The sequence below is a fragment of the Suricata suricatta genome, chromosome 2 (assembly GCF_006229205.1).
Source record: "Suricata suricatta isolate VVHF042 chromosome 2, meerkat_22Aug2017_6uvM2_HiC, whole genome shotgun sequence".
Lineage (NCBI taxonomy): Eukaryota > Metazoa > Chordata > Mammalia > Carnivora > Herpestidae > Suricata > Suricata suricatta.
In genome coordinates this window covers 184,205,955-184,233,076 of record NC_043701.1, presented here as the reverse complement: position 1 = coordinate 184,233,076, position 27,122 = coordinate 184,205,955, and the positions used below count along the sequence as shown (strand labels likewise).

Below are 27,122 nucleotides of genomic sequence, written 5' to 3'. Positions count from 1 at the left end.
CCCGCCCCAGGCCTGCGCTGGTCGCGAGCGCGGAACCAGGGGCGGGGCTTCCGGGGGAGCTCCGGCTCCACTGATCCGCGCGCTCCGGGCACCCCGGGGGGTGCCCGCCTCCCTGGGTGCCCGCTCACCGGGGCTCCGCACCTTCCAGGCAGTTCCTACAGCAGCCGGGAGAAGGGTGTGTGCGCGTGTGCGCGACTGCAGGTGAAGTCAGGTCCGGACGTCCCACAGGATGACATTTTAATCGAAAATGAAATTAACTAAAAGGGGGTGGAATTGGATAGAGGTTACTGAAAATGGAAACTTACATTATTTAAAATGCAATGAGAGCCATGAGGAACTGTTTTGTGTCCTGCCTGTACTTACATGTGCCATCCTAAACATAAAATGGTATAGGACAAAATGCACACAAATGAATTCCAGTAAAACTGGGGAATCTGAAGAAAAGAGGTGGATTGTGTGATCATGGACCTCCAGGTTGCGGTTTTGTACTATGGTTTTGCGAGATGTTCTCTTTGGTGCAGAAGGTACACAGAATCTCTCTGTATTATTTGTTACAACAGCACGTGGCACAAAATTATTTTACAATTAAAAAAGGTTTTTTAATAAATAAAACCTTGAGATTTCTATGCATAAATGCAATAGAAGGAGCAGAATGCCATGTTGCAAAACAGGGTGAATACTCCCATGGCCATTTAAATAAAAGTTTTTTGTGTTTATTTATTGTTGAGAGAGAGAGCAAGAACTCCAGGCAGGTTCCATGCTGTCAGCGCAGAGCCAGATGCAGGGCTTGCACCTACAAACCATGAGATCATGACCTGAGCCAAAATCCAGACTTCAATGCTTAACCAACTGAGCCACCGAGGCACCGCACTCTGATGGCCTTATTAAACAGAATTATAAGTAAATAAAATGACATAGCTACCTATAGCTGAACAGAGCATAGAAAAAGCTCTTCTGAAGGATGTGCCCCTAAGTATTAGGAGAGCTTGCCCCCACAACATGGGGGAGTGAAAAGGAAGACCTTCACTTTTTACATGATGTACTTCTTAGTTTCATTTGCATTTTTTCAAAGAACATGGACTGGCTTTGTAATATAAAAAATAATGAAATTGTAATGCACTAGGGAAATGTGCAATAGTGATTCTTTTTCAAAAAGCAGTAGTAATCATCTCCTCTAAATGTGGCTGTTTTAAAAGTCCTGATTTTCTCTCTAAATAGAATTTGCTGATAGCAGCACACACCAGCTGCAGAGCTGCTCTGTACTTAAAGAAAGAAAAGAAAGGAAGGAAGGAAGAAGGAAATCTCCCAGATTACATCGCCGCTTCTCACCCCTGCTCTCTCTGCAGCTGTCACTATCGACCTAGTGAGAGCTCGACGTTAGACCCATGCCTAGTGGTCAGCAGCTGACCTCAGAGCTTAAATGCTCTGACTTTGGGGACACCTGGGTGGCTCCGTTGGTTGAATGTCCAACTCTTGATTTCGTCTCAGGTCATGATCCCAGGGATGGAGCCCAGAGTTGGACTCCATGCTTGGAGCCTGCTTGGGATTCTGTCTCTCTCCCCTGCCAGCTCCCTCTCTCCCTCTCTCTAAAATAAAAATAAATAAAACAATAAAATGCTCTGACTTTGGCAACAGAAGACCATTCCATTCAGCCCAGAGCCCAAGCCACACGTGGAAGCTGTTGCCTCTGAGTCACAGGCACGTAGACGCATATACGTGTACATGGTGCTTGTCGGTCACTCAGTGCTCCTCCAGCTGCTGGTGTGAAAGCATCACTGCCTACCTACACTGCACAGCCACGGAAACGTCCAGACCCACAGCAGGGCAGGACCAACACAAAGATCGCACTAGGCCTTCTCTTTACAGCTCCAGCCCATGTCGTGGCCCCACTGCATCCTATCCCTCCCATGCGCTGTTAGTACGCTGTCCTCTCTAAGCTTATTTACCCAAAGGGAGAAACTCCTCATTATCCTAGTAAACTGGTTTGGCCAGAATACTCTGGACTTGGCTTTCCCTCGGCCCGTTAGTGCTTAGAAGCTTAAAAATGCAGGAAAGCAATACACGGGGGCTGCTTTTGGCTGATGTCCCCAAATGTGTTTGTCCCAGGCCTTGTCCTTCTGTTGACCCCAGACAGAAGCATCATTAACCATGTCCTATTCCCTCCAGGCGTCCGCTTGAGGGATGCCAGTGCCATTTCACATTTCACACTGCCCCCTGAGCAGGGGCCTCTCCTGGGCCCCCAGACCCTGCTCCATCAGGGTCCAGGCACAGCTCAACCCTCCCAGGGACAGCGGCACGGCCCTGAAAAGGATGGGACAGTTAGGTTTCCCCACGGGTGCTCTGCTGCGGCTCAGGGACCTTCAGCACGGGGACTCTGGGTAGTGAAGTCTCGGCCTGGGAGAGCAGAAGCTCCAAACAGACCTGCGGGGGCCTTCCTGGTGCACCCCACCCCCCCGCGTCTGTGAATGGACCCCATTTTAAAGAGGGGTGAATGTGAGAGAGAGATTGAGGTGTCTTTATTTTTCCGGGTAATGACAGCTAACATTAACTGCTACTAAATAGGCAAGAAAATATTTCAGCCATGCGTTTTTAATGACGCATCATTCCTTCCTGAGGCCAAGTGACGCTTGCTCCCGGGCAGGGCCCAGTGCTGAGTGCAGAGGCAAATCAGCCAGGCGGACAGGAAAACCTGGTCACTCTAGATGAGGACTTAGAATTAAATCCCCACCTGGTGGGGGTTTCTATAAACCTCACCCCAAGGAGCTGAGAGACACAGGAATCCTGTGAGGGAGAGAAGGAGTCAGCGCTTTTAGTGGGCAAAGCATGGCATTAAAAAGTGTTGTTATTCAAGTAAAATGGCCAATGTTTCCTTTCTTTTAAGAGAGACTCTTAAATTCCAATTACTCCGCCCCTGAAGACCAGTTGAGAATAACCCCAACTGGAGGGAATTAATTTCCTTAGGAATTTCACTGTTACAAGATTAATGGAGCCCCCCTGCAGAGAAACAGTAAAACTGTAAGTACAGTAGATTTGCACCTGAAGGATACATATTTTAATTTCTGTTCTCAAGCTGCGATAACATCTTCTCGAGCTACTATAAAAAGCATAAATGAGCACCCGCATGTCTGCTGAGAACTTGCTAACACGGAGCTTCCCGGGAGGGGTCCGCACCTGGCTGGGGACGCCCAGGAGCCCCTGGCTGCCGGCTCATGCTCTGCCCGCACGTGCGGATAGCCAGGGATCGCGACCAGGGCACAGAGACCGCCCCAGGGCGCAGGGCTGGGAAGGGCCCAACAATGCACCTGACACGAAGCCCTGACGGGCCAGGGCTGGAGGGGATCAAAATCCAGAGTAAAATCCTTGGACCAGATTCTGCTAAATGAACCCTAATCCCTCTGCCCCAGCCATGCCACTCACCCTGGCATCCTGGCACCACCCTCCCAAGAGACCACAGGGCTGGGTGCAGAAAAGGGAAAAGCCAAAGGGTAGAAGGTCTGAGTCCTGCCCTCCAGAGCCCTCTGGGGAGCTTCACCCCACCGTCCATCAGCTTTGGTGGCCCCGAGAATGGGCCCTGGGGAGACTGCCTCGCAAACCACATTAACATCTCCCTACAGTTGGGACGCCCACCTGTCCCGATAGCCAGGGACTATTCCAATGGAGCAGGCTGTCCACCCTTAGGAGCCCAGACCTTGATCTCCGACCAGTCAGCCAGTTTTCTGTGTTTCTTTCCTTACTAGAAACTGCTTTTATTGGAAGAACTCTGTGTATATGCTGGCAATAAAGGTTGTTTATGCTGTCATAGCTAGATTTTTATTGGTTGTATTTTTGCTGCACTTGCTTGAAAAATAATTATTTTCAAAGAAAAGAAGAATTACATATCCAGTAAACTAAATAAGACTCATGTTTATTAGGGACCTCTGACAGCTCCTCAAACGTGAAAAAAGATTTTGAAGCAGTGAACGGACAATTTATGTGCAAGTTTATTTGTAAAACAGATTTCAAGACATACTTCATCTTGGCTGTGCCAATAAAAATACATTCCATTTCTTTTCCGAAATGTGTGTTATCTGATGGTTCCGCATCAAGCCAGTTTCTCCTAAGATATGACTATGTGGATAAGCAGCTACCCGCTAACTATCTAGAATCGGGGTGAAGGTTTTGAGGTTGCTACACAGGAAAAAATATATGAGCATATTTCATGAGGTGCTCTCCAGAAGAAACACATTTATAAGAAATGTAGTCCACAAATCCTAATCCAATGTACTGCGATCTCCAAGAACACTTTAGCCAAGTAATTTTTAAATTAATTTTTAATTGTCTACAAAGTACCAGGAAGGATCAGTCATCCTGAGAGTTGACGGCCGTTTTCCCGCCCTGGCACAGATTCTAATCTCTTCCACCGAGGACCAGCCTGGGTGGCGGGAGCGGGCTGCAGATCCGGTCTCCAGCCGGTAGGTGGCGTCAGCCGCCTCCTCAGGCTGGGGAAGGCGCATCCTTTGTTGAGTGGTTTCTTTTTCCAACCTAGAGAGGCCAGAATTCAGAAATTCACAGAAACTGCTTCTGAATCTGTGGAGGCTCTGCTGATCCACCAAACACGCACTTTCTCCCCCCACCTGCCAACTTCTAGTACCTTCTCCTGCCCCTCTCAGTTCAATGGGCTATGCACTTGGCATCCTGGGACATTTACCAAGTCTCAGCTGTGCTGTGAAGGCCCATCAGCACAGGGTTGGGGGAGGGTGGGGGGAGGACGACGTGGTGTTTGTTTACCGGAGGCCTGGGGCCCTGGGTCGCTGCAGACGCAGAAATCGTGGCTGGTCACGAGTGTCCGTGACCACTGTGTGTGTTTATGTGCAGCTGCACGTTGTCTTGAGTCAACCTTTCACACAAAGACCATGTTGTGTGTGCGCTCACGTGTGTCTCTGTGTTCTCTAAGTCCAACTGATGCTCATTCTCTGCTCCCGTTTATAATTCCTGCATTGGTTTTGAGGAACTAAGGACACAGATGAACATGACTTGTGTCACAAACAAGACCCCTTGTCAGTCAGAAGTCAGTCTAAGAGAGCCGAGAAGTTTCAGGGGTGCCTGGGTGGCTCGGCTTCCTGCAGGTGCCAGACAAAGGTATGTCATGATTTGTTTTTAATTGTCTGGAATCTGTCTTCTTGAACCTTTTCCAGAGCTGCTGTGTGAACGTTGGCCGAGCACCACGCCCCCTGCCCCCCGCTGGAGTCCAGTGGGCAGGAGAAGGCAAAAATGCTTGCCGTTCAAGGCACTTCTACTCGGCCAACTTGGGAGCCTCTGTGCCTGTCCCCAGGAGCTGGCCTCCAGGACATTCAGGGGCACCGGGAGTTGGCAAAATACTAACTCTTGGTGCTGGGGACAAATTTGGGTTTGCTTCAAATCCAGAGAGGACTCTCAGTTCAGATGGTCCCCAAACTGGCTCACTCATTTCGGGTTTCTGTGGTTGGGGCAGTTTTCCTGGAAAATAACTGCTGACTTTAAATTCCTTCCTCCAGGGGCGACTGGGTGGCTCAGTGGGTTATTGGCACAGGTCATGATCACAGGGTTGGTGGGTTCAAGTCCTGCACTGTGTCAGCTGTGCTGACAGCTCAGAGCCTGGAGTCTGCTTCAGATCCTGTGTGTGTCTCTCTCTCTGCCCCTCCCTTGCTTGCACTCTGTCTCTCTCTCTAAAATAAACATAAAAAAAAAATATTTCCTCCAGAACTGAACAAACAAAAAAGAAAGGGAAGAAAAAGCAAACCACTGATTTTTTTTAAAGTTTATTTATTTATTTTAACAGAGAGAGAAAGCACAGGGGAGGGGAGACAGAGAGAGAGAGAGAGAGAGAGAGAGAGAGTATTCCAAGCAGGCTCCACACTGTCATTGCAGAGCCCAACATGGGGCTAAAACCCATGAACCATAAAATCATGACCTGAGCTGAAATTAAGAGTCACATGTTTAACCGACTGAGCCACCCAGGTGCCTGGCAAACCACTGATTTTTAAATGATGCCTGGGCCCTATCGCTCTGTAGCACGTATATAAAATAAATGAGTCAGTATTTCTTGTTCTCATGATAAAGTAGCTAAAGTTTAGACCTCCATGGATGTGTCCCTTCCACCAGCGTAAAGCAAAACTTGGTGGTAACTCCATTATTGGCCTACGTTTAAGTTAGTATCTATTACTCACTCAGTCATATGAAATATGCTTTACTGCAATCAAAAGAAATATCTCACCTAAAAATGTCAGTGCTAACATTCCCTTTTGACCGTCCAACCCAGACATGCATTCTTTCCTCTGTTCAAGGACAAGCAGGAGATGGGGGGAAGGGTCTCCCTCCTCAGAGAAGAGGCAGATGTGTGGGACCTGGAAGGGTCTGAGGGTGAGAGCGGTGCAAGCCACACCTGGTGGGTCCTGCAGACACTACAGGGTGGCCCTGGCTCGCCCCGAGCCCAGCAGAGGTGGGGCCGCACCGCCCCAGGGCCCGAGCTGGAAGAGCCCCTCCCCCCACCCACATCAGCCAGGTCTCTGCCGGCCTGCAGCCCCCGCCCCTCTACATGGGAAGCCCCGCTGGGTCCCCCTTCCCTCCTGCTCCTTTCTCGGACTCTCCCGCCCTCTCACCGCCTGACACAGACCAGCAAGGACGCTTTCGGCCGCTTGGATGAAATCCTGATGTTCCAGTTTCCCATGCATGTTTTGTCCCTGAATCATGAGCAGGACTGGCCCCCTCTTCGCGATGCACATCGGGTTTCCAGCCACTCACTTTTCTCCCCCCCCCCCATCATCCTTCCTCACCCAGGACCGAGTTATTATGGACCAGCCCCATATTTACCCTACAGAAATATGTCCTTTTATGATGGGGCATAAATATGAAGTGACAGTGTTCTGGGACACCTGGCCGCTAACACGGCCGGAGGAAGCCGGATTCCCAGAGAATCCCCAGACCCGATCATATCCTTAAGGAGAAGCTTCCAAGGGCGGGGCACGAGTCTTTAACACTATTTAGCAATCTGTTTGGAGGGGGTTTGTCTCTTCTTTACCTGAAGATATAGCATATGAGCTTGCACACCTTTGCTTTGCTTTTCTAATTTCAAATTATATACAGTCAGGAAATACTGCCATCACTGGCAATCAATTTATTTTGATTGATAAAAAGGGGTTAATAAAACCCCCCTTCGAAATAACAAGAAGGGAACAGTCATATATCTTCCGTGTGGCTTCTTTGGCGGCGTATAAAGAGAGCAAGCTTCCTACTTCTCTCCGATAAGTCTTCTCCTTTATTTTCCAGACCTAGTGAGTCATTTATAATCCTTATTATTTCCAACCCACACACAGCCGTATTTCCACATGCAGGGTCCTCCTCGCGGTGCTGTGAGAGCCCCCAACACCCTATAATTTATATGAAAATACACGCCAAAAATGGATTATCAAACATAACCAATGTGACTTCGTAGACTTGCAAATAAAAAAAATTTAGGATGAAATATAAAACATCGTGCTAAAATTTCAATCTGTTGTTGAAACATAGCAGAGCATAGAAAGCACACCAGTGCCTGGCATCTGGCAGACCTTCCCGAGTGGTTCGAGGCCGAGATGGGTCGGAGGGAGACACAATTAATACCTCCATTCAAACCTAAGGCTATCAGTGATTTTAGAGGCGCAGTTGTAGTTTATTAATATCTTTATTTGTTTACGGTGCCTATGAAGAAAATGCAAGACGACAGACCATAAAATGCTTGCCTTTGTACGTAACAAGTGTTTACACGTACATTATGGGCTAGATTGGGGCACATACATTGTATAGTATGTCATCTCGTGTAAATCTCTAATTTGTAGTGGTCATAAACTCTTTCAATATTAAATAATTATCTCTTGAGGGGCATCCCTGAAGAGTCCATTTACAGTGTCAGGAAATAATTTAGGGAACTCGCTTAGATCACAAAGGTCTCCATGTTGAGATATTATTTTGAAAGGTGAAATATGGTGGGCTATTTTTTGCCTCAGCCAACTATTCCCGGAGCTTCTCGAGATTGCATTTAGAAAAATCTTATACCAACTCTTTCCATAAAGGAAAATATGGCCCAGGCTAGAACTGCACTGAACAAGCCATGACCTCAGGAAAACAAACATGGGCTGACCTTCTAGAGAGGGACAAGGGCCTCGGATTCCGACCCTATGGGAATGAAAGAATCTGTCCACAATGAGAGGGCTTCACGAGTTCCGAAGATCAAGGCTAAGGAGAAGAGCCCGGAGATAGCAGAGCTGCTCTTTCCACTTACCAGCCCAGCGATCATGGGTAGCCACCCAGAGGAGGCCGCAAGAGCAAGGGCACCCTCCGGAAGGCCTCCCTGGCTGGGGTTGGAGCAGATGCCTCACAGGTAATGGAGCTGCACTCATTCATTCACTGGCCCTGGCCGTGCTGAGTGCTGGGGACACAGAGAGAAACATGCTCACGGACCTTCCAGAGAGGGGCGGGGCCGCCACGGAGTTCCTGGACCACAGACCTACACTTACTCGGAGAACCTTCCACGCTCCAGGCAATGGGACGTTTCCAATGAGTAACTCGGTGGGCAAGTAAGCCTCAGTTTCTCCATCTTGCCAGAACTGTTGCCCTTCCTAGTCCGGACTTTGAGAGGTGCCCGACGATGGCCTCATTTGTCTGACGGCTTCTTGTCACGGCCCGGAAGGAACGCAGCGCGCACGCCACGTTAACTGGCCAGCGAAGAGCAGGTGTCCTGTGCCAGCTCCATGCAGGACACATCACGGTCCCCTGTCCAGAGACGAAGCTGGAAGATCTAGACAGCATGACAGAAAGAGGGCCAGGGCAATCAGAGCCACAGAGGGGAGGCCCCACCTGGCTGGACCTTGAGTCATGAGGAGAAAGAGAAAGGTGGCAAGAGAGGCCAGACAGGTGCAGGGAGCAGGCGGACCGGGGCTGCTAGGTGAGGCAGACACCTGCCGGGTTCTTGGGGGTGGGGGGGACCTCGACTGCACCCTAGCCGGGTTCGGGGGGGGCTTGACTGCATACTCCTGGGCAAGAGCCACTTCCGGCACAGAGGCACATGTGCAGAATAAAGACACCTTGTGGCGCGCATAACACAGGCCCACCTTCTAAGGCCAGTGCTGGGGTCCCCACCTTCCAGCAGGCTGCCTGCAAACTTGTTCGGTGAAATGAAGGCCCTCAGGGCCAATGGTAGACTAGAGCTGTTGGGGGTGCGTGTTTGCTGCTTTGATCACACTAGCCAGCTTTCCGGGAAGACAAGCAGTTTAACGGGAGGGGGGAGGGGCTTCTGCAGGGCAGAGGGGCTACTGGGCAGCACGAGGGGGTGGGATCCCCACTCAGCTAGGTTGGTTCAGTTGGCCTGCCGGCCCTCTCGCTGCCCTGGGCTCCCCGGGTGAGGCCTCTGAGCCTCTGTCCCTACCTGAACACAAGACAGCCCTGCCGTGGGGCTTTGCCGACACCAGGGACGCAAAGCGACTGCTTCAGCCCCCTAGCACAAGGGACAGTTATTTTGGCATGGCAGGCCAGGACCGAGGCGGTGGGACCCAGCACTCTTCGGGGCCTGCGGGGGGTCAGTCTAGAAGGAGAAGCAAGCTGTTGCAGAGTGGGGATGGGGGGTGGGGGGAGGACATGTTTCCAGGCAAAGATAATGACTGTTATTGTTATAATAGTATCCAAAAACTGAGAATTCCAAAGAAAAAAGTATCCTGACACTTGTGCCCTGCGAAGTGTCAAGAATTCTTTCAATAAGAGGGCAAGAAGGAAAGAGGGGCATTCAGTAAACACCTACTATGCGCCAAGCTCTGAACTGGCGGGTGTAGATGTAGTCTCTCTTTTACATCGAAACAAAAGAAGCAGAGGTAGCAATTTTTAAAAAGTCGTCGGAGAGTGCAAGGGGGTGTTGAAGTCAATGGAAGAATAGCCTTAGCTTTGCAAAAGTCCAACAGAAGCATCACTGAACCCCCTCCCTGCAACACACGTGGTCTCCCTCCGCCAGGCTGAGCTGGGCATGGTTTAAAGGCCATCTGCCGGCTTCTCTTTGAGGCTCCCTCCTTCCTGGAAGGCAGGTGACAGGAGCAGGCTATCTTCTTCCCATTGTGCAGATGAGGAAAGTGAGGAAGTGAAAGCTTGCCCCGGTGAACATCACTAATTAGGTTTTGCAGCCATATGCAAACCGAACCTCCAGAAGCTGCCCGGACTCCAGGTGGTCCAGGGCTCAGAAGGGGACAGACGAGAGTTGGTCGGGCAGCCACGGTGACGGTGTGCTGCTTGTGAGGCTCCCCATGGTATGGACAGTATCTCACGGGAAATGCACAGCACCGTGTTGAGGTAGACGTCACTATTAGCACCCCAGCCTTGCACGCTGAGGGGGCAGGGATGAGGAGTCACAGCCGCTTGTGATGGGCAAGGTGCAATCAGAACTCGGGTCACTTCCCTTCTGAGGGAGCTTCCCTGGAAGGTGGGGTGCGAGGGATGGTAAGTGGTATGCTTGGCATTTTATTTATTTCTGTCTTACACTCTTTTCTTTAGTTTAAATTCAAGTTAGTTAACATACAATGTAGTATTGATTTCAGGAGTAGAACCCAAGGACACCCAATGCTTGTCCTAGCAAGTGCCCTCTTCAATATCCATCACCCGTCTAGCCCGTCTCTCCCATCCACCTCCCCTCCATCAACCCTCAGTTTGTTCTCTGTATTGAAGAGTCTCTTATTGTTTGCCTCCCTCTATGTTTTTGTTTTATTTTTTCCTTCCCTTCCTCTGTGTTCATCTGTTTTGTCTCTTGAATTCCACATAAGAGTAAGATCATATTTGTCTTTCTCTGATTGACTTATTTTGCTTAGCATAATACACTCTAGTTCCATCCACATTGCTGCAAATGGCAAGATTTCATTCTTTTTGATTGCTGAGTAATATTCCATTATATATATGTATATATTTTACATCTTCTTTACCTATTCCTCAGTCAGTGGTCATTTGGGTTCTGTCCATAGTTTGGCTATTGTTGACAGTGCTGCTATAAACACTGGGGTGCATGTGCCCCTTTGAATCAGCATTTATATCTTTTGGATAAAAACCTAGTAGTTCAGTTGCTGGGTCATAGGTTAGTTCTATTATTTTAAACATTTTTAAGTGGAGAGTTCAATGGTATTAAGTGACCGCCACCACCATCCATGTCTTGAACTCTTCACGTCTTCCTAAACTTGACGTGTGTATCCATTAAACACTAACTCTCCATTCTTCTCCCCAGTCTCTCCAAAGCACCATTCTGTCTCCAGGAGTTTGATTTTTCTAGTACGTCGTATACCTGGAATTATACTTTATCCTTTGTGACTGGCTTGTTTCATTTCACATTAATGCCCTCGGGGCCCCAGGGCATAGGTGGTGTCAGAATTTCCTTACGGCAGAATGATATTCCACTGTACGGATGGGCATGTTTGATTTATCCACTCATCCGTCTGTCGACACTTGAGGGCACTTCTTTCCATCTCTTGGCTACATGTCTAGTGTGCAATGAACATGGGCGTTCGAGTGCCATGCTTTCGGTTATTTTGTTACACACCCATAAGTACGGTTGAGGAATGTAATTTTGTTCTTAATTTTTCGAGGAAATGTCATAGTGTTTTTAATAGTGCTACACCATTTTATACTCTCACCAGCAATGCTCAAGGGTTCTAATTTCTCCACATTCTGGTCGGCACTTGTTTTCTTACAATGGGCCTCCTGATGGATGTGAGGTGGTATCTCATTGTGGATTTGAATTGCATTTCCCTAATGAATAGTTGATGTTGTGCATTTTTCATGTGGTTATTGGCCATTTGGAGTCATCTTTGGGGAGATGTCTGTTCAAGTCTTTTGTCCGTTTTTTAATCAGGTTGTTTCTCTGATGTTGAGTTGTAGGCATTCTTTATGTATTCTAGGTATTAACTCCTTTTCAGAGACGTGTTTTACAAATATTTAGTCCATTTTCTGGGTTGCCTTATCATTGCATTAATAGTGTTCTTTGATGCACCTAAGTTTTTAATTTTTATATAGTCCAATTTATCTATTTTTTTTTTACTGTTGACTATGCTTTTGGTGTCATATGTAAGAATCCAATGTCTTGAGGATCTTCTAGTTTTTTTCTAATAGCTAATGTATTTGTTTTAATATATTAAAATAATAAGTACCATGAATATAATTTAGATATTTTATATTATTTTTAGAGTTAGACAAATCTATGATATTAATTTAAATAAATATACTAAGTAAGTAGTAGCAGAGTTTTGTATCCATCTTGTAATTGGTGCCCGAATGACTGTTGTTTGGTAATTAGTGTACTACACTAAATGCAATCTATTAAGGATATCTACTGCTGTATGTAGCGTTAAGGAAAAACATATTCATGACACTTGACTTGAGTGGTAAGGCAGACTTTATTCAAGGGGTCCACTGCGACAGGTATAGAGACACTAGAGTGGGGTTCTGCAGGAGGGGAAGAAGATTGGGACTCATTCCCAATACAAAGAAGAGTGGGAATTCATCGGCGAGGAGTGTGGGGCGGACAGGGGAAGGTCACTGGGTGAAAAATTACTAGGAGGACTCATCTGGAGTGAGGGGCAGTTCTTTCTAAACCAACCCAACAGGATTCTTGCTGAGGACAGGCCGGGGTGATCAGACATCACCTGGGCGAATATGGGGCAGGGGGGGCCCCATCGGACATTGAGGCTGATCAGATACCACGGGTGGGAGAGTCCTGCTAAAAGCAGACAATGCAGAGACTACCATGGAGAGCCCCACAGTTGGGAACTAGTTGAGAAGGAGAGTTCAGGGGGGTCGGAGTAGAGTTCAGTCTAGGAACTCACCTGTCGCCAGCCTGTAGGCTAACCCGCCCCCCTGTCACTCAGCGGTTGGTCCAAGCACCTGAAGGAGCAGCCCCAAGTCCAAAGACCAGTGATACTGAAACTGGACCACACAGCATCATTGAATGTAAACTGCAAGACCAAAAAAACAACCACAGTTTTTAAATTGGGGGTAGTAGTACAGGTTCACGACAGCACCTTATTTTCAGTTCTGAAAGGCAAACAGTTCTAAAAGTTAGTTCTTCCTAAGTTCCGAGCAAACACATTTGAACTGATATGAGACTAGATCTATCCCACTTAGGGTGACTATTACTGAACATTCACACATTTTGCCACAGAAATATTGTGTCTCGTCATAGGGTGTTGTCCCAGGCCCTGCTGAAGGTGTTTTAAACTACATATATATGTGTGTATATATATACCATTCAAAAAAACCCAACTAGGCTTGCCATCTAGGAGCCGCAGTGTTGGTACAGGACGACTGCTAGCAGTAATATACCATTTATTGTTCTAAGTACTTTATGTGTAACCCCTCACTTCATCTTCATAATGCCTGGATTCATCATCATCTTTCATAAATGACAAAACTGAGAGACATTAGCCACCTAGCTTGCTGACGATCATGCAGCAAGTGGCCCAACGGAGTGGGGGGGCAAGCACTCCAACTTAGCAGTTAAGAACCAGGCTTTGCAACAAAAAGGATGCCTTCACCTGCAGCAGATTGGTAAACTCAGGCCTCATAGTTGAAACGCAACAGAAAGTTTGGAGGCTGGTAGGCACGTAGTTGTGAGTTGGTTCAGAAGCTCAAGGGGTTTCAGCCTTAGTGCTGTGCCACTTTTCACCAGGTTTTTTGCCAGCCGCCCTCCTGGTGGCAGGAAGGATGCAGCGGCTCCAGGAAGTTTACACTTCGGAGGGAAAAGACAGCACCAACAGCTGGAGAGAACGGACCCCCCACCCCCCATCCCTTTTCAAAAGATGCGAAACTCTGTCCCGGCGCCCCGCCCTCCGCAAACCTACTTTACCACTACTTGGTCAGAAGTCTGGACCTGCCCGCGGCCAGTGGATGCCCGGCCGAGGCCTGGCTCGGACACGTGTCACTTAATCAGGGAGTTCTGCCAGGCGTCTGCTCCCCGCCGCACAACCCTCCACCCAGCAGAGAGGCTCTCCGCCCCGGGCCACATCCCGTCTGGAATTCTCCGCGTCGCCCCCAGCAGCTCCCGCCCGGATGTGAGGCCGCCTCCCCGGGACTACAGCTCCCAGACACACCCTCCATAGCAGCTCGTCCAACCGGATTGGTTCGCTGTGCCATCCATCAAACGACCAGCCGCAGGAAGACGGATGCTGACTGCATTCAAAGGCCAATCACAAGAGCGATGGGGAAGGAGCTCTCACCGCAGATCCACCGCTTTCAGTAGAAGCCTGGGGGGGAGGGGACCCAAAAGGAGTAGAGTCTTAGGAGATCCATAGCCGATTCCGTGATCGGATAAGTGACAGGCTGGCGAAATATCTGTGCGAAATGACAACTCGGGTCAGAAGTCCCCTTTCGCCCAGAAGATTGGTCTCCGCTACTCCTGGCTACAGCCCTCATGGGGCCACGCCCCCGTCTCTCATTGGCTTCTCCTGGACACGTGGGAGGGGAAGAGGCGTGGACACAGCGGGTGGGTAGGGCGGCTGGAGTCAGCAGGTCATGAGAGGCCCGTGGACTCGGGCTTAGGGCGGCATGGACACCCTGCCGCCTGGCCCGTGGCGACGGCGGAGGCCGGAGGAGCTGCAGGTTCCGGGGGACGCGGTGAGCCCCTCCGGGCCTGGGCGTTAGGAACGGGTTGGCGGAGCCCCTGGGCGGGCCCCACTGGGCTTCGCGTCGTCCCGAGGGCCTGCCCGGGGGGAAACCTGGCGGGACAAGCGCGGGTGCCCTCCAGTCAGGGTGGGCGGGCCGGGGGCGGGGCCGCAACTCTTGCACTCCGCCTTCCCGCGGCCGCGCCTGCGCAGAGATGCGGAACCCGGATCCGGGGTCCCTCTCAGGAACGTCAGGTCCGTCTCAGGAACGCCGGCTCCCTGCACCGCCTGGCCGACTCGGTGACTCGGGGTGAGGGTCAGGTGGCGCCCCGCGGTCTGCACGCTGCTGCTCCTGAGCCAGGCCTCCGCGCGCAGGCGCTGGGCTGGGTGGGGGTGGGGGAGCTGCCAGGTGAGCAGACACACCTGGATTGAGCACTTTGACCGAGGGAACAGGGTCAGATGAGGTGACTGGTGACCGAAACCCTGATCGAGATCCTGCGGATGGGTAATCGGGCCTGCGTGAGACTGGGAGGGAAACAGGTTACGAGGCAGGGAACTGCTTAGCCTTTTGGGGAACTGGAAGTCAAGTCCCGTCGGATTGGAGCGGGAAGGCAGAGCCCCTGAGCAGCGCCCTGTGACTTCCACCTCCGCTTGCGAACTGGCTGGTCTCACCCCACCTGCTTTATTTCATGGCTCCTTGCTGAGAGCACCAACGAGCAGCCAGCATCTGCAGTTTACTGTTTCTTCTGGACCCACAGGCTTGATGAGGGCGGGATCTGTCTCCCGACTTGATGCAGGCACTGTGTTCTCGTCTGTTTTGCACTAGTTTCCTCCCCTGCATGTGTTTCCTCACCCACCACTGCCTGGCCGCGAAGCCCAGTGTCACTTAACGCCCTGTCACAGAAGCACACCACTTCCAGGGACCGTGTTACTAGGACACAGATTAAGCTTCTATAAAGAAGGCTTCAAACCACACTGGCCCCAGCAAGGTGGACGCCTGACTCTGCTGCCCATAGTGTACGGAGGTGAGCAGTCCAGGGCAGTGGGCGGGGCCCTAAGTACAGGTGTGGGGCTGCTGCCGCCCAGATCAGAGACCTCCAAGGACCCAGATTCCAACTCACCTGGTTCCTGGTTCCTGCATTTCCCCAGTGGTGTCCTCTGACGTGAGGTCAAGGCCAGGTCATCGCTACATTGCTCACCTTCCATATGGTGGGAAGTGAATAGTAAAGTGACATGATCATACTGACGTTTTAAGAGCCTCTTCTAGGAGTTCTGGGGAACAGGAAAGGGACGGTGGTCAGAGTGCAGGAGGGAGGCATGGGGTGTATAGATGAGAGGTGACAGGTTTGGACCCGGCTCTGGTGGCTCCGCAAGCGAGTCTCAGTTGGAGCCACAGTCAGGCGCCTCCTGTAACCCCCTGGGTGTCCTGACTGTGGGGAGGTTGCCCAGTGTGGTGACACATGTAGCAGTGGACTATGAATAGGGTTTATTCTCGTCAGAGCACCTGCCAAATAGCAAGCACTATTCTAGGTTCTGCAAAAATAAGAAAGAAGTGAAGTCCTTGGTTAGACTGACCCTGAGATTTGGAGGCATCCAGCGCTTGGCTCCTTCATGACCTCGGGTCACGCATACTCAGCCTTTATGGTCTGTGAAGACACTCCTTCCTTCCAGACAGCCTCTGTGCAACACATTCTCCAGGGGCGTGACACCTGAGGTGTCTGGGCGCACCCTTGAGTTGGTTTGTTTCTGGTTTCCTCTGGGTTGATGCAGGATCCCGTTTTCCAGCTTATTCTAGGATAAGTGACCATTTCCTTTAATGTGATTTCGTTTGGTCAATATTTTGTAGAAATAACATATCAGGATGCCATAATTAATTGGCTATTTTTTTTTTTATCACTAGCTTTCCTTTAAAAATTTTTACCATTACGTTTCTTTTTTGATATGTACTTTTTACAATTGAAGTATAGGGGCGCCTCGGTGGCTCAGTAGGTTAAACGTCCGTCTTCGGCTCAGGTCACAAGCTCACAGTTTGTGCCTTCGAGCCCCATGTGGGGCTCTGTGCTGACAGCTCAGAGCCTGGAGCCTGCTTCAGATTCTGTCTCCCCCTCTCTCTCTCTGCTCCTCCCCTACTCCAGCTCTTTCTTTCTCTCAAAAATAAATAAATGTTAAAAAAAATAAATTAACTGGGGAGAGCGAGGAACACAAATCATGAGAGACTATTGAATACTGAGAACGAACCGAGGGCTGAAGGGGGAGGGGGTAATGGTCATGGAGGAGGGCACTTGGGGGGAGAAGCACTGGGTGTTATATGGAAACCAATTTGACAATAAAGTATTATAAATTAAAAAAATAAGAAAATAAAATTGAAGGACAATGTACATACAGTGCTAGTTTCAGGTACACGCTGCAATAATTCAATAATTCCGTACGTTACTCAGTGCTCGTTACGATAACCACACTCTTGATCCACTTTAATTCACCCACCTCCCACCTCCCTTGTGGCAACCACAGTGTTCTCTGTGTTTGGGTCTTTTTTTGTTTTTGTTTGTTCTGTTTCTTAAATTCCACTTATGTGTGAGAGCATATGATATTTACTTTTTCTGACTGATTTATTTCACGTACCACAATACCCTCTACATCTGTCTGCGTCGCAAATGTCAAGACCTCATTCTTTTTTATGGCTGAGTAATGTTCCCCTGTATGTCTATACTACGTCTTCTTTATTCATCTGTCGATGAACACTTGGGCTGCTTCCATAGTTTGGCTCTTGTAGATAATGCTGCAGTAAACAGGATGCATGTATCTTTTTGAATTAGTGTTTTTCTTGGGGTAAATACCCGGTCAGGGAATTCTTGGATCATATACCGACTCCATATTAATTGTTTTGAAGGGACCTGTGTACTGTTTTCTGTAGCGGCTGCACCGGTTTGCATTTCACTCACAGTGCAGGAGTTTCTTTTTCTCCACATCCTCGCCATTGCCTGTCATTCCTTGTGTTTTTTATCTTAACCATTCTAACAGGGGTAAGGTGATAGCTCACCGTAGTTTTGATTGGCATTTCTGGTGGTTAATGATGTTGAGCATCTTTTCATCTGCCGGTTGGCCATCTGAATCTTCTCGTTGGAAAAATGTCTATTCATGCCCTTCCCATTTTCATCAGATTATTTGGGTTTTTTGGTGTTGAGTTGTATGAGTTGCTTATGTATTTTGGATATTAACCCCTTATCTTTTCTTTTTAACTTATTTGTTTTTTAATTTACATCCAAGTTAGTTAGCATCTAGTGCTGTGATGAGTTCGGGAGTAGATGCCAGTGATTCATCCCCTGCGCATAAAACCCAGTACTCATCCCAACAAGTGTGCTTCCTAACGCCCATCCCCTCACCCATCATATTAACCCTTTGTGTGTCATTTACAAGTAGCTTCTCCCGTTCCATTCAGTAGGTTGCCATTTTGTTTTGTTGAGAGTTTCCCGTGCTGTGTAAAAGCTTTTCCTTTCGATGTAGTCCCGATAGGTGATTGTTGTTTCTGTTTCCCTTCCATAGCGAGAAAATTGTTGCTGTGGCCGATAGCCCAGGGAATACGGCCCGTGTTTTCTTCCAGGATTTTTATGGCTTCAGGTATCACATTTAGGTCTTTAATCCATTTTGAGGTTTATTTTGTGTATGGTGTAAGTAAGTGGTCCGATTTCATTGCTAGTTTTCCCAACCATTTGTGGAAGAGGCTGTCTTTTCCCATTGTGTATTCTTGCCCCCCTCGTCATGGACTGATTGACCATAGGACTGTGGTTTTTATTTCTGGGCGGTTTATTCTGTTCCATTGGCCTATGTGTCTTTTTTTGTGCCAGTACCATGCTGTTTGGATGACGACTGCTTTGTAGAATGTCTTGTGATACCTCCGGCATTGTGTTTTCTCAAGATTGTTTTGGCTATTTGGGTCTTTTGCGGTTCCCTACAAATTTTAATATTATTTGTTTCTAGTTCTGTGAAGAATGTTGTCGGTATTTTGGCAAGGATTGTATTAAATTTGTAGATTGCTTTGGGTAGTACAGACCTTTTAGTACTGGTTTATCCAGTCCATGGGCATGGAATATCTTTACATTTATTTGTGTCTTCTTTAATTTCTTTCATCGGTGGTGGTTTCAGAGTACGGGTCTTTTGCCTCTTTGCTTAAATTTATTCCTAGATATTGTATTATTTTTGGTCCGATTTTAAGTGGGATTATTTTCTGGGGCGCCTGGGTTGCTCAGTTGGTCGAGCGACCTACCTTGGCTCAGGTCCAATCTCACAGTTGGTGAGCTGGAGCCCCGTATTGGGCTCGCGGCTGTCGGCGCAGAGCCTGCTTCGGATCCTCTGTCCCTCTCTCGCGCGGCCCCCACGCCACTTGTGCTCGTTCTCTCCCTCTCAAAAATAAATATTAAATTGGATTGTTTTCATCATTTCTCTTTCTGCTACTTCACTGTTAGTGTATAGAGGGGCAGCAGATTCCTGTGTATTAATTTTGGATCCTGAGACTTTACTGAATTCATTTGTCAGTTCTAGTAGTTGTTTGGCGGAGTCGTTAGGATTTCCTATATAGAGTGTCATGTCATCAGCAAATAGTTGAAGTTTTACTACTTCCTTACAATTTGGATGCCTTTTACTTCTTTCTGTGGTCTGATCGTTGTGTCCAGGGCTTCCAGGATCATTTGAATAAAAGTGGCGAGAGTGGACATCCCTGTCTTGTTCCTGATCTTAGAGGAAAAACTGAGTTTTTCACCATCGAGGATGATGTTAGCTGTGGGGTTTTCATTTATGGTCTTTATTGTGTTGAGGGATGTTCCCTTGAAACCTACTTTGTTGAGAGTTTTTGTCATGAACGGATGTTGTACTTCATCAAATGCTTTTTCTGCATCTGTTGAGAGGATCATATGGTTTTTATGCATACTCTTGTTAATGTGATAAGTCATGTTGATTGATTTACAAATATTGAACCACTCTAGATCCCTGGAGTAAATCTCATGTGACTGAGATGAATGATTTTTTTTAACGTATTATTAGATTTGGTTTGCTAACATCTTGTTGAGGAATTTTACATCTGTGTTATTTTAAAAATTTTTAAATATTGTTACTGGGCTATAACAATGGCACATATTTAAGCGTACAGTTTGGCTTTTTGGCTTTGTAAATAATGTTTTTATGAACTTTCAAGTACAAGGTTTTATAAGGACACGTTTTCCTTTCTCTTGGGCATAAACCTAGTTGTGGGATTTCTGGGTCTTAGGGTAACTTTTTTTTTTTATTAAAAAAGTTTTTTTTAATGTTTATTCATTCCTGAGAGAGAGAGAGAAAAGCACAAGCAGGGGAGGGGCAGAGAGAGAGGGAGACACAGAATCTGAAGCAGCTCAAGGCTCCGCGCTGTCAGCACAGAGCCCGATGAGATCATGACCTGAGCCAAAGTCGGATGCTTACGACTGAGCCACCCAGGCGCCCCTATGGTGACTATCTTTAGCCATTTGAGGAACGGCTAGATTGTTTTCCAAAGTGGCTACACCATTTTACATTCCCAGCAGCACTGTACCAGAGTTCTAGTTTCTCCACATCTTTCCAACGCTTGTTATCTGTCTTTTTAACCAAAGCCACCCTAGGCGGCTGGGAAGTGTGATCTCTGTGGCTTTGACCCATTCATATATTTTCTTTGGAAGAGTGTTGATGAGGGCCTTTACCCACTTTTAAAATTGTCTTTTTCTTGTTGAGTTGTAATAGTTTCCATATATTCTAAGTACAAGTCCCTTCTCGGAAATGTGATTTGCAGAGCAGAATTCCACCCCTCCCCCTGCCCACTTCTCTCATAATTTTATTTCTTACATTTAGATCTATGTTCCATTTTGAGCTAATTTTTGTTTATAGTATCTGGTAAGTTTCCAACTTGATTCTTTTGCCTGTGGGTATTAACTTATCCAATCATCTTTTGTTGAAAAGACTATTCTTTCTCTTCATTTAATTGCTGTGGCACCTTTGTTGAAAATCAGTCCAAGGGTGCCTGGGTGGCTCAGTCGGCTAAGTGTCTGGCTTCGGCTCAGGTCATGGTCTCACAGTCTGTGGGTTTGAGCCCCGCATCGCGTTCTGTGCTGGCAGTTCAGAGCCTGGAGTCTGTTTCAGATTCTGAGTCTCCCTCTCTATCTCTCTCTGCCCCTCCCCTACTTGTGCTCTGTCTCTCTGTCTCAAAAATTAATAAACCGAAAAAATAAACAAGGAAAAAAAGAAAGTCAGTTCATTGTAAATGTGAAGGATTTGCCTTGAATTCTCAGTTCTGTTCCTTTGATCTGATGTCTATCCGAGGTTGGGAGCACACTGTCTTGATGACTGTAGTTTATAGTGACTGTTGAAACCTGCAAGTGTGGGTCCTTCAACCTTCTTTTTCAACACTGTCTCAGCAATTTTGGGTCCCTTGAATGCCCATATGAATTTTTGGATCGGCTTGTCAATTCCTGCAAAGATGCCAGCTGGAATTTTGATAGGGATTGTACTGAATCTGTTGGTTAATTTGAGGAATGTTGCCATGTTAAATGCTCTCTGCAGTGTCTGATGTGTGAACATGGGGTATCTTTCTAAGTTTTCACTGATTTTTCTCTATTGTTTCTGGCATTACTTTTCACTCAGATTTTTATTACTTCCTTTCTTTTTACATTGGGTTCAATTGTTCTTTTGTTTCTAGTTATTTAAGGTGGACGCTGAGGTCATAGAGTGGAGACTTTTCATTTTTTCTTTCATAGGCATTTAATGTTAAATAATTCCCCCTAAATACTTCTTTAGTGCACATTTTGATATGTTTTGTTCTCATTTTTTGAACAATGTGCTTTATAATTTTCAGTTTGACTTTGATGCATTTTTTAATTTAGAAATATGTTAGTTTCCAAATATTTGGGGATTTTCTAGAGATCTTTGCTATTGCTTTCTAATATTTTTTCCTAATCTTTATTTCCTTCCTTCTGCTGGCTTTAGACTTCTTTTGTTGTTCTTTTTCTAGGTCCTTTCTAGGGTTAGGAGCTCTTCTTTTTCTAGCTCCTTTCTAAGGTTGTTCATTTGAGATTTTTCTTCTTTTTTTTAATGTTTGTTTATTTTTGAGAGAGAGAGAGTGAGCAGGAGGTGGGGCAGAGAGAGAGAGAGAGAGAGAGAGAGAGGGATCCAGAGAATTCTAAGAAGGCTTCACACTGACAGCAGAGAGCCCAAGGTGGGGATTGAATGCACGAACCATGAGATCATGACCTGAGCCAGAGTCAGATGCTCAACTGACTGAGCCCCCCAGGGGCCCCGGATTTTCCTTGCTTCCTGATGTAGGCCTGTGTTGCTGTATCCTTCCCCTTAGGACTGCTTCTGCTGCCTCCCAAAGCTTTAGACCCTTGTGTTTTCACTTTCACTTGTTTCCATGTGTTTTTAAAATTTCTTCTTTGATTTCCTGCTTGACCCACTCATTGTGTAGTAGCACGTTGTTTATCCTCCATGGATTTGTGGTCTTTCCAGATTTTTCCTTGTGGTTGACTTCTGGTTTCGTAGCATTGGTCAGAGAAGGTACGTGGTATGATTTCAGTCTTTTTATATTTGTTGAGGCCTGGTTTGTGACCTAAGATGTGACCTGTTCTGAAGAATGTCCCATGTGTATTCTGCGGTTTTAGGATGGAATGTTCTGAATATATTTGTTAAGTCCATCTGGCCTAGCCATTGTTAACTTGATTCTTTTGTTTAGATGGTCTGTCCTTTGATGTATGTGGGGTGTTAAGTCCCCCACAATTACTATATTGTTATCTGTTAGTTCCTTTGTGTCTGTTACTAATTGTTTTATGTATTTGGGTGCTTCGTGTTGGGTGCATAAATATTTACAATTGGTGTATCTCCTTGTTGGATTTTATTACGATATACTGCCCTTCTTTGTCTCCTAAAGGCTAGTTTGTCTGATGGAAGTGTTGCTACTCTGGCTTTCTTTTGATGTCATTAGCATGAGAGATGGCTCTCCGTCCCCTCACTTTCAAACTGCAGGCGTCTTTAGGTCTAAAATGAATCTCCTGTAGGCATCAGGTAGATGGGTCTTTTTTTTTTTTAATCATCCATTCTGACATCCTGTGTCTTTTGATCGGAGGATTTAGTCTGTTTACATTCAAAGTAGTTATCAACAGATATGTATTTAGTGCCATCTTACTACTTACTTTGTCATTGTTATGTGAAGATTTGTCTGATCCTTCCTTCTCGTTGTCACTTTTGGTCTCTTCATTGCACTCAGAGTCCCTTTTAATATTTCTTGCAGGACTGGTTTAAATGATCATGAACTTCTTTAGTTTTTGTCTGGAAAACTCATTATGTCTCCCAGTATTCTGAATGATAGTCTTGCTGGAAAGAGTATTTGTGGCTGCAGATGCTTCCCATTCAGCACTTGGAATATGTCATGTCACTCCCTTCTGGCTTGCTAAGTTTCTGTTGAGAAATCTCCAGCTAGCCTCATGGGTTTTCCCTTGTAAGTTAAGGACTTTTTGTCTTGCTACTTTAAAAGTTTTTTTTATCACTGAATTTCACAAATTTACTTACAATTTGTCTTGGTGTTGGCCTCCTTTTGTTGATTTTGACAGGAGTTCTTTGTGCTTCCTGGATGTGGATGTCTGTTTCCTTCCCCAAATTAGGGTGGTTTTCAGTTATTATTTTCTCCAATTTTCTTTCCCTTTTCTCTCTCTTCTTCTTCTGGGACTCCTATGCTACAAATGCTATTAGGTTTAATGGAGTCCCTGAGATCCCTAAGACTAATCTTTTGTTGCATAATTCTACTTTCTTTTATTCATGTTTATTACTTACTGTTAGTTTGTCATCGAGGTCACTCATTTGTTCCTCTGCTTCTTCCAGCCTGCTGTTCATTGCATCAAGCCTGTTTCCAATCTCATTTATGGCATTCTTCGTCTCTGATTTTTTTTTAACTCTTTTATCTGTGAAAAGGTCTCACTGGTGTCTCCTATTCTTAAAGAATTCTAATTTAAGAATGCTTCAAAGAATTTCTAATTTAATTTCACTGTGCTCAGGGAACATACTGTGCATGACTAGAATCCTTTTAGTTTACTTAGACTTCTTTATTTTTCTTTTTCTGAAATTTAACTTTTAAGTTTTACGGTGATAAGAATATATAATATGAGGTTTAGCTTTTTAACAAATCTTAAATGTACAATACATTAGTATTGACTATTGGTACAGGGTTGTACAGCAGATCTCTAGAATTTATTCATTAAAATTTTTTTTACTGTTTATTTATTTTTGAGGCAGAGAGAGCATGAGTGGAGAGGGAGAGAGGTAACACAGAATGTGAAGCAGGCTCCAGGCTCTAAGCTGTCAGCACAGAGCCCGACATGGGGCTTGAACCCACAGACCACGAGATCATGACCTGAGCTGAAGTTGGATTCTTAACCGACTGAGCCACCCAGGCGCCCCTACAATTTATTCGTCTTGCTTACCCAAAGGTATATACCTGTTGATTAATGATTTTCCATTTTCCCCTTCCCACTACCCTTTGTAACTAGCATTCCCCCCTTTTGATTTTATGAATTTGACTATTTTAGATACCTCATATAAGTAGAATCATGCAGTATGTGTCGTCCTGTGTCTGGCTTATTTCATTTGGCCTGAGATCCTTAATGTCCATTTATATTGTTATATAACATTCCTTCCTCTTTTTGAGGCTGAAGGGAATTCCACTGCATGTATATACCATATTTTCCTTATCCATTCACCTGTCACTGGACATTTGAGGTGTTTTTACATCTTTGCTTCTTGTATATGTGCTACAGTGAACAGGAGAGTGTTGGCATCTCTTTGAGATCCTGATTGTAGTTTTTTGGTAGCTCTATTCTTAATTTTTTTTTTGGAGTCTTCATACTGTTTTTCCATGTGAGACAAATTCTTTTATGATTCAACATATGGTTTGTCTTGGAAAAGGTATATTCTGCAGTTGAGTGTTCTACAGGTGACTAAGTTAGTTGTTAGTTTGGTTTAAATCTTCTATTTCCTTAATGATTTTCTTCGTGTTCTATCTATTTTTGTGAAGTATTGAAACCTCGGAATATAATTTGTCTTTTTCCTTGCATTTCTTTTAGCTTTCTTTCATGTATTTGGAAGTTCTCTTATTAGGTCAAATGCCTTTATGAATTGTGTATCTTTTTGATGACTTAACTCCTTTGATGTTAGCAAATTATATCCCTTGTAATATTCTCTTCTCTATCTGTATCTGTATCTTTACATTTAAAGTGAGTTTCTTGGGGGCGCCTGGCTGGCTCACTCGGTTGAGAGTCTGGCTCTTGATTTTGTCTCAAGTCATGATCTCACAGTCCATGAGTTCCAGCCTTGCATCAGGCTCTGCGCTGACAGCATGGAGCCTGCTTGGGATTCGCTCTCTCCCTCTTTCTCTCTTCCTCCCTAGCTTGAGCCCTCGTGCACAATCTCTCCCAAAATAAAGAAATAAACTTAAAAATAAAATGAGTTTCTTATATGGAGCCTATAATCAGGTCTTGTTTTGTCTCTAATTTTGTCTTTGGCTTTTCATTGGCATATTTAGTCTGCTTACATTTAATGTGATTATTGGTATAGTTAGGTTAAAATCTGTCTTCTTGATTTTTGTTTTCTATTTGTCCTCTTTACTATGCTTTTTTTCCTCTTCAGGTTTAGTGGCTTACTTTTATGATTTCATGCTATTTCTTTTGTTGGCTTATTAGCTGTATTTTGTGTTTTGCTTTATGACTTAGAATGTGCATCTTTAAAATATAGTCTATTTTCGGGTGATGTTATGCCACTTTATAAACAAGAAACTTATAATAGTATGATTTCATTGCTCCTCTCAATTTTTGTGCTATCATTGCCCTACATTTTACTTTGACACATGTTGTAAATCTGTAAACCCTGTATTGTTACTATTTCTGTAAACAATCACTTTTTAAAGAGGGTTCAGTAACAAGAACAAAAACTTATATATCTGCCCCCAGAGTTACTGTTACCATTACCCCTGTGCACCTCAGTCATTCTTTTGCGTAGATGCGTATTTCCATTTGGTATCATTTCCTTTTTGCCTGAAGGAATTCAACATTTCTTTAGGAAAGGCCTATTGGTGGTACATTTTCGAACTTTTGTGTGTCTGAGAAAGTCTTTATTTCACTCTTATTTTTAAAAAATATTTTTACTGTATATGGAATTCTGTTTTTTTTCTTTCATTTATTAAAAATGTTCCTGTGCTGTCTTCTTGCTTGGATTGTTTCCAGTAAGAAATCTGCCATCATGCTGTCTTTGTTCCTCAGTATGCAAGGTATCTTTAATTTTCTCTTTGTCAGCGTCATGATTTGCTTTGGTACGGTTGGGCCAGGACACGTTCCCAGCTCTGTCTGAGCACCGAGCACGGAGCACCGAGCGCCGCTGTCTTTCAGGTGGTCCTTCCCTGCCCTTGGCTGATTTCCTCACGGGTGTGTGTGCGCGCGTGCGTGTGCTGACCGGTGCTCTACTGCGTACATGCAGGTGTTCGTATTTCTCTCTGTGTTGCTGTCTTCCTTTGAGAAGTCTCAGGACTGTGTTGTCAACTCAGGGACGCCCCCGGCTCTGCCTCGGTTTCCCTCCCTGTGCCGTAGCCTGGGAACTCTCAAGGCAGGAGGCAGGGCTCGGCCCATTTGTGTTCTGTATCTCAGGGGTCACCGTTCTCTGTTACGTGTTGGTCAATATCTAGAAACCTGTCGTTTCCTTTATTTTGTGCATTTTTGGATGTTTTGTGCAGGAGGGTGAATCTGGGCCTGGCTGCTCCGTCTTTGGCTGAAGAGCTCGTTGGATTATTGATGTAACATTTCTAAAACCGTTGAAACCACATATATACCCCATGTGGTTAAGCTTGAGGGACTCCTTGTGCAGTTCAGGGATGTCGTCATAGATGCTTTCTGTCCCGTTTGGTTTCAGCTGTTACGTGTGTAGGGTGTGCACAGCAGCAGTGACGTCACACCAGCCCGGCTGCTAACCACGTGACTGCTTCAGGCTGCCCCCCTGCGTGTGGCTTGGGCGAGCCGTGCCGTCCCCCGCAGGTAGGACCGTGGACTGCCGCGTCACATCGGCCGACAGGATTTTCCCTTTCTTTACACCGCACACAGCTCCCGCCTTCAGCCCACAGATGAGCGCGCTTGAACTTCAGAGCGGGAGGTAATGGGGAGTTCTAATCTGGAATGTTCGTGGTGCAGCTGCGGAAATTTGGATGGGAGTAAGTGCGAAGGTTCCAGTCCACCGTGTCCCCCCGGTTCTTGGTGTTCTGAGTGCCGGCCTCTGAGATCCAGGGCAGAGGATGTTTTCTGTGCAGTCCGCCCCGTGGAGAACTTGTAGACCTACCTTTGCTGACACTGAGAAACGGTCCAGTAACACTCGTCATGCTTGTCAGCAAGACCACTTAACCTGTTCATGGCGCGAGCGCCGGTCACGAAACCCTCTGCGGTCTGCCTGAGAGAGAGAGAGAGAGAGGGAGAGGGAGAGGGAGAGGGAGAG

At 46.3% G+C, this 27,122-nt stretch overlaps 1 protein-coding gene and 1 long non-coding RNA gene across 12 annotated transcripts in view; one reads left to right on the top strand and one right to left on the bottom strand.

Moving 5' to 3' along the window:
* Positions 1-12,391: 12,391 nt before the first annotated feature.
* LOC115286017 lies at positions 12,392-14,068 on the bottom strand. Its single transcript, XR_003905822.1, has 3 exons — positions 13,854-14,068; positions 13,548-13,741; positions 12,392-12,968 (listed from the first exon to the last, which is right to left on the bottom strand). It is a non-coding gene; the product is annotated as an uncharacterized LOC115286017 (long non-coding RNA).
* Positions 14,069-14,486: 418 nt separating this feature from the next.
* The window catches only part of C2H10orf143 (chromosome 2 C10orf143 homolog), a 106,191-nt gene continuing 93,555 nt past the window's right edge, over positions 14,487-27,122 (top strand). For 5 of the 11 annotated variants that reach the window (XM_029932798.1, XM_029932797.1, XM_029932793.1 and 2 more), the window contains exons 1-2: positions 14,487-14,625; positions 15,439-15,637. In XM_029932798.1, coding sequence (XP_029788658.1) covers positions 14,557-14,625; positions 15,439-15,637 — 268 coding nt within the window. In that variant the 5' untranslated portion in view covers positions 14,487-14,556. Of the gene's footprint in view, positions 14,626-15,438; positions 15,638-26,677; positions 26,845-27,122 lie in introns of those variants that run through there. The other 6 variants (XR_003905820.1, XM_029932799.1, XM_029932802.1 and 3 more) reach the window with 2 other exon arrangements.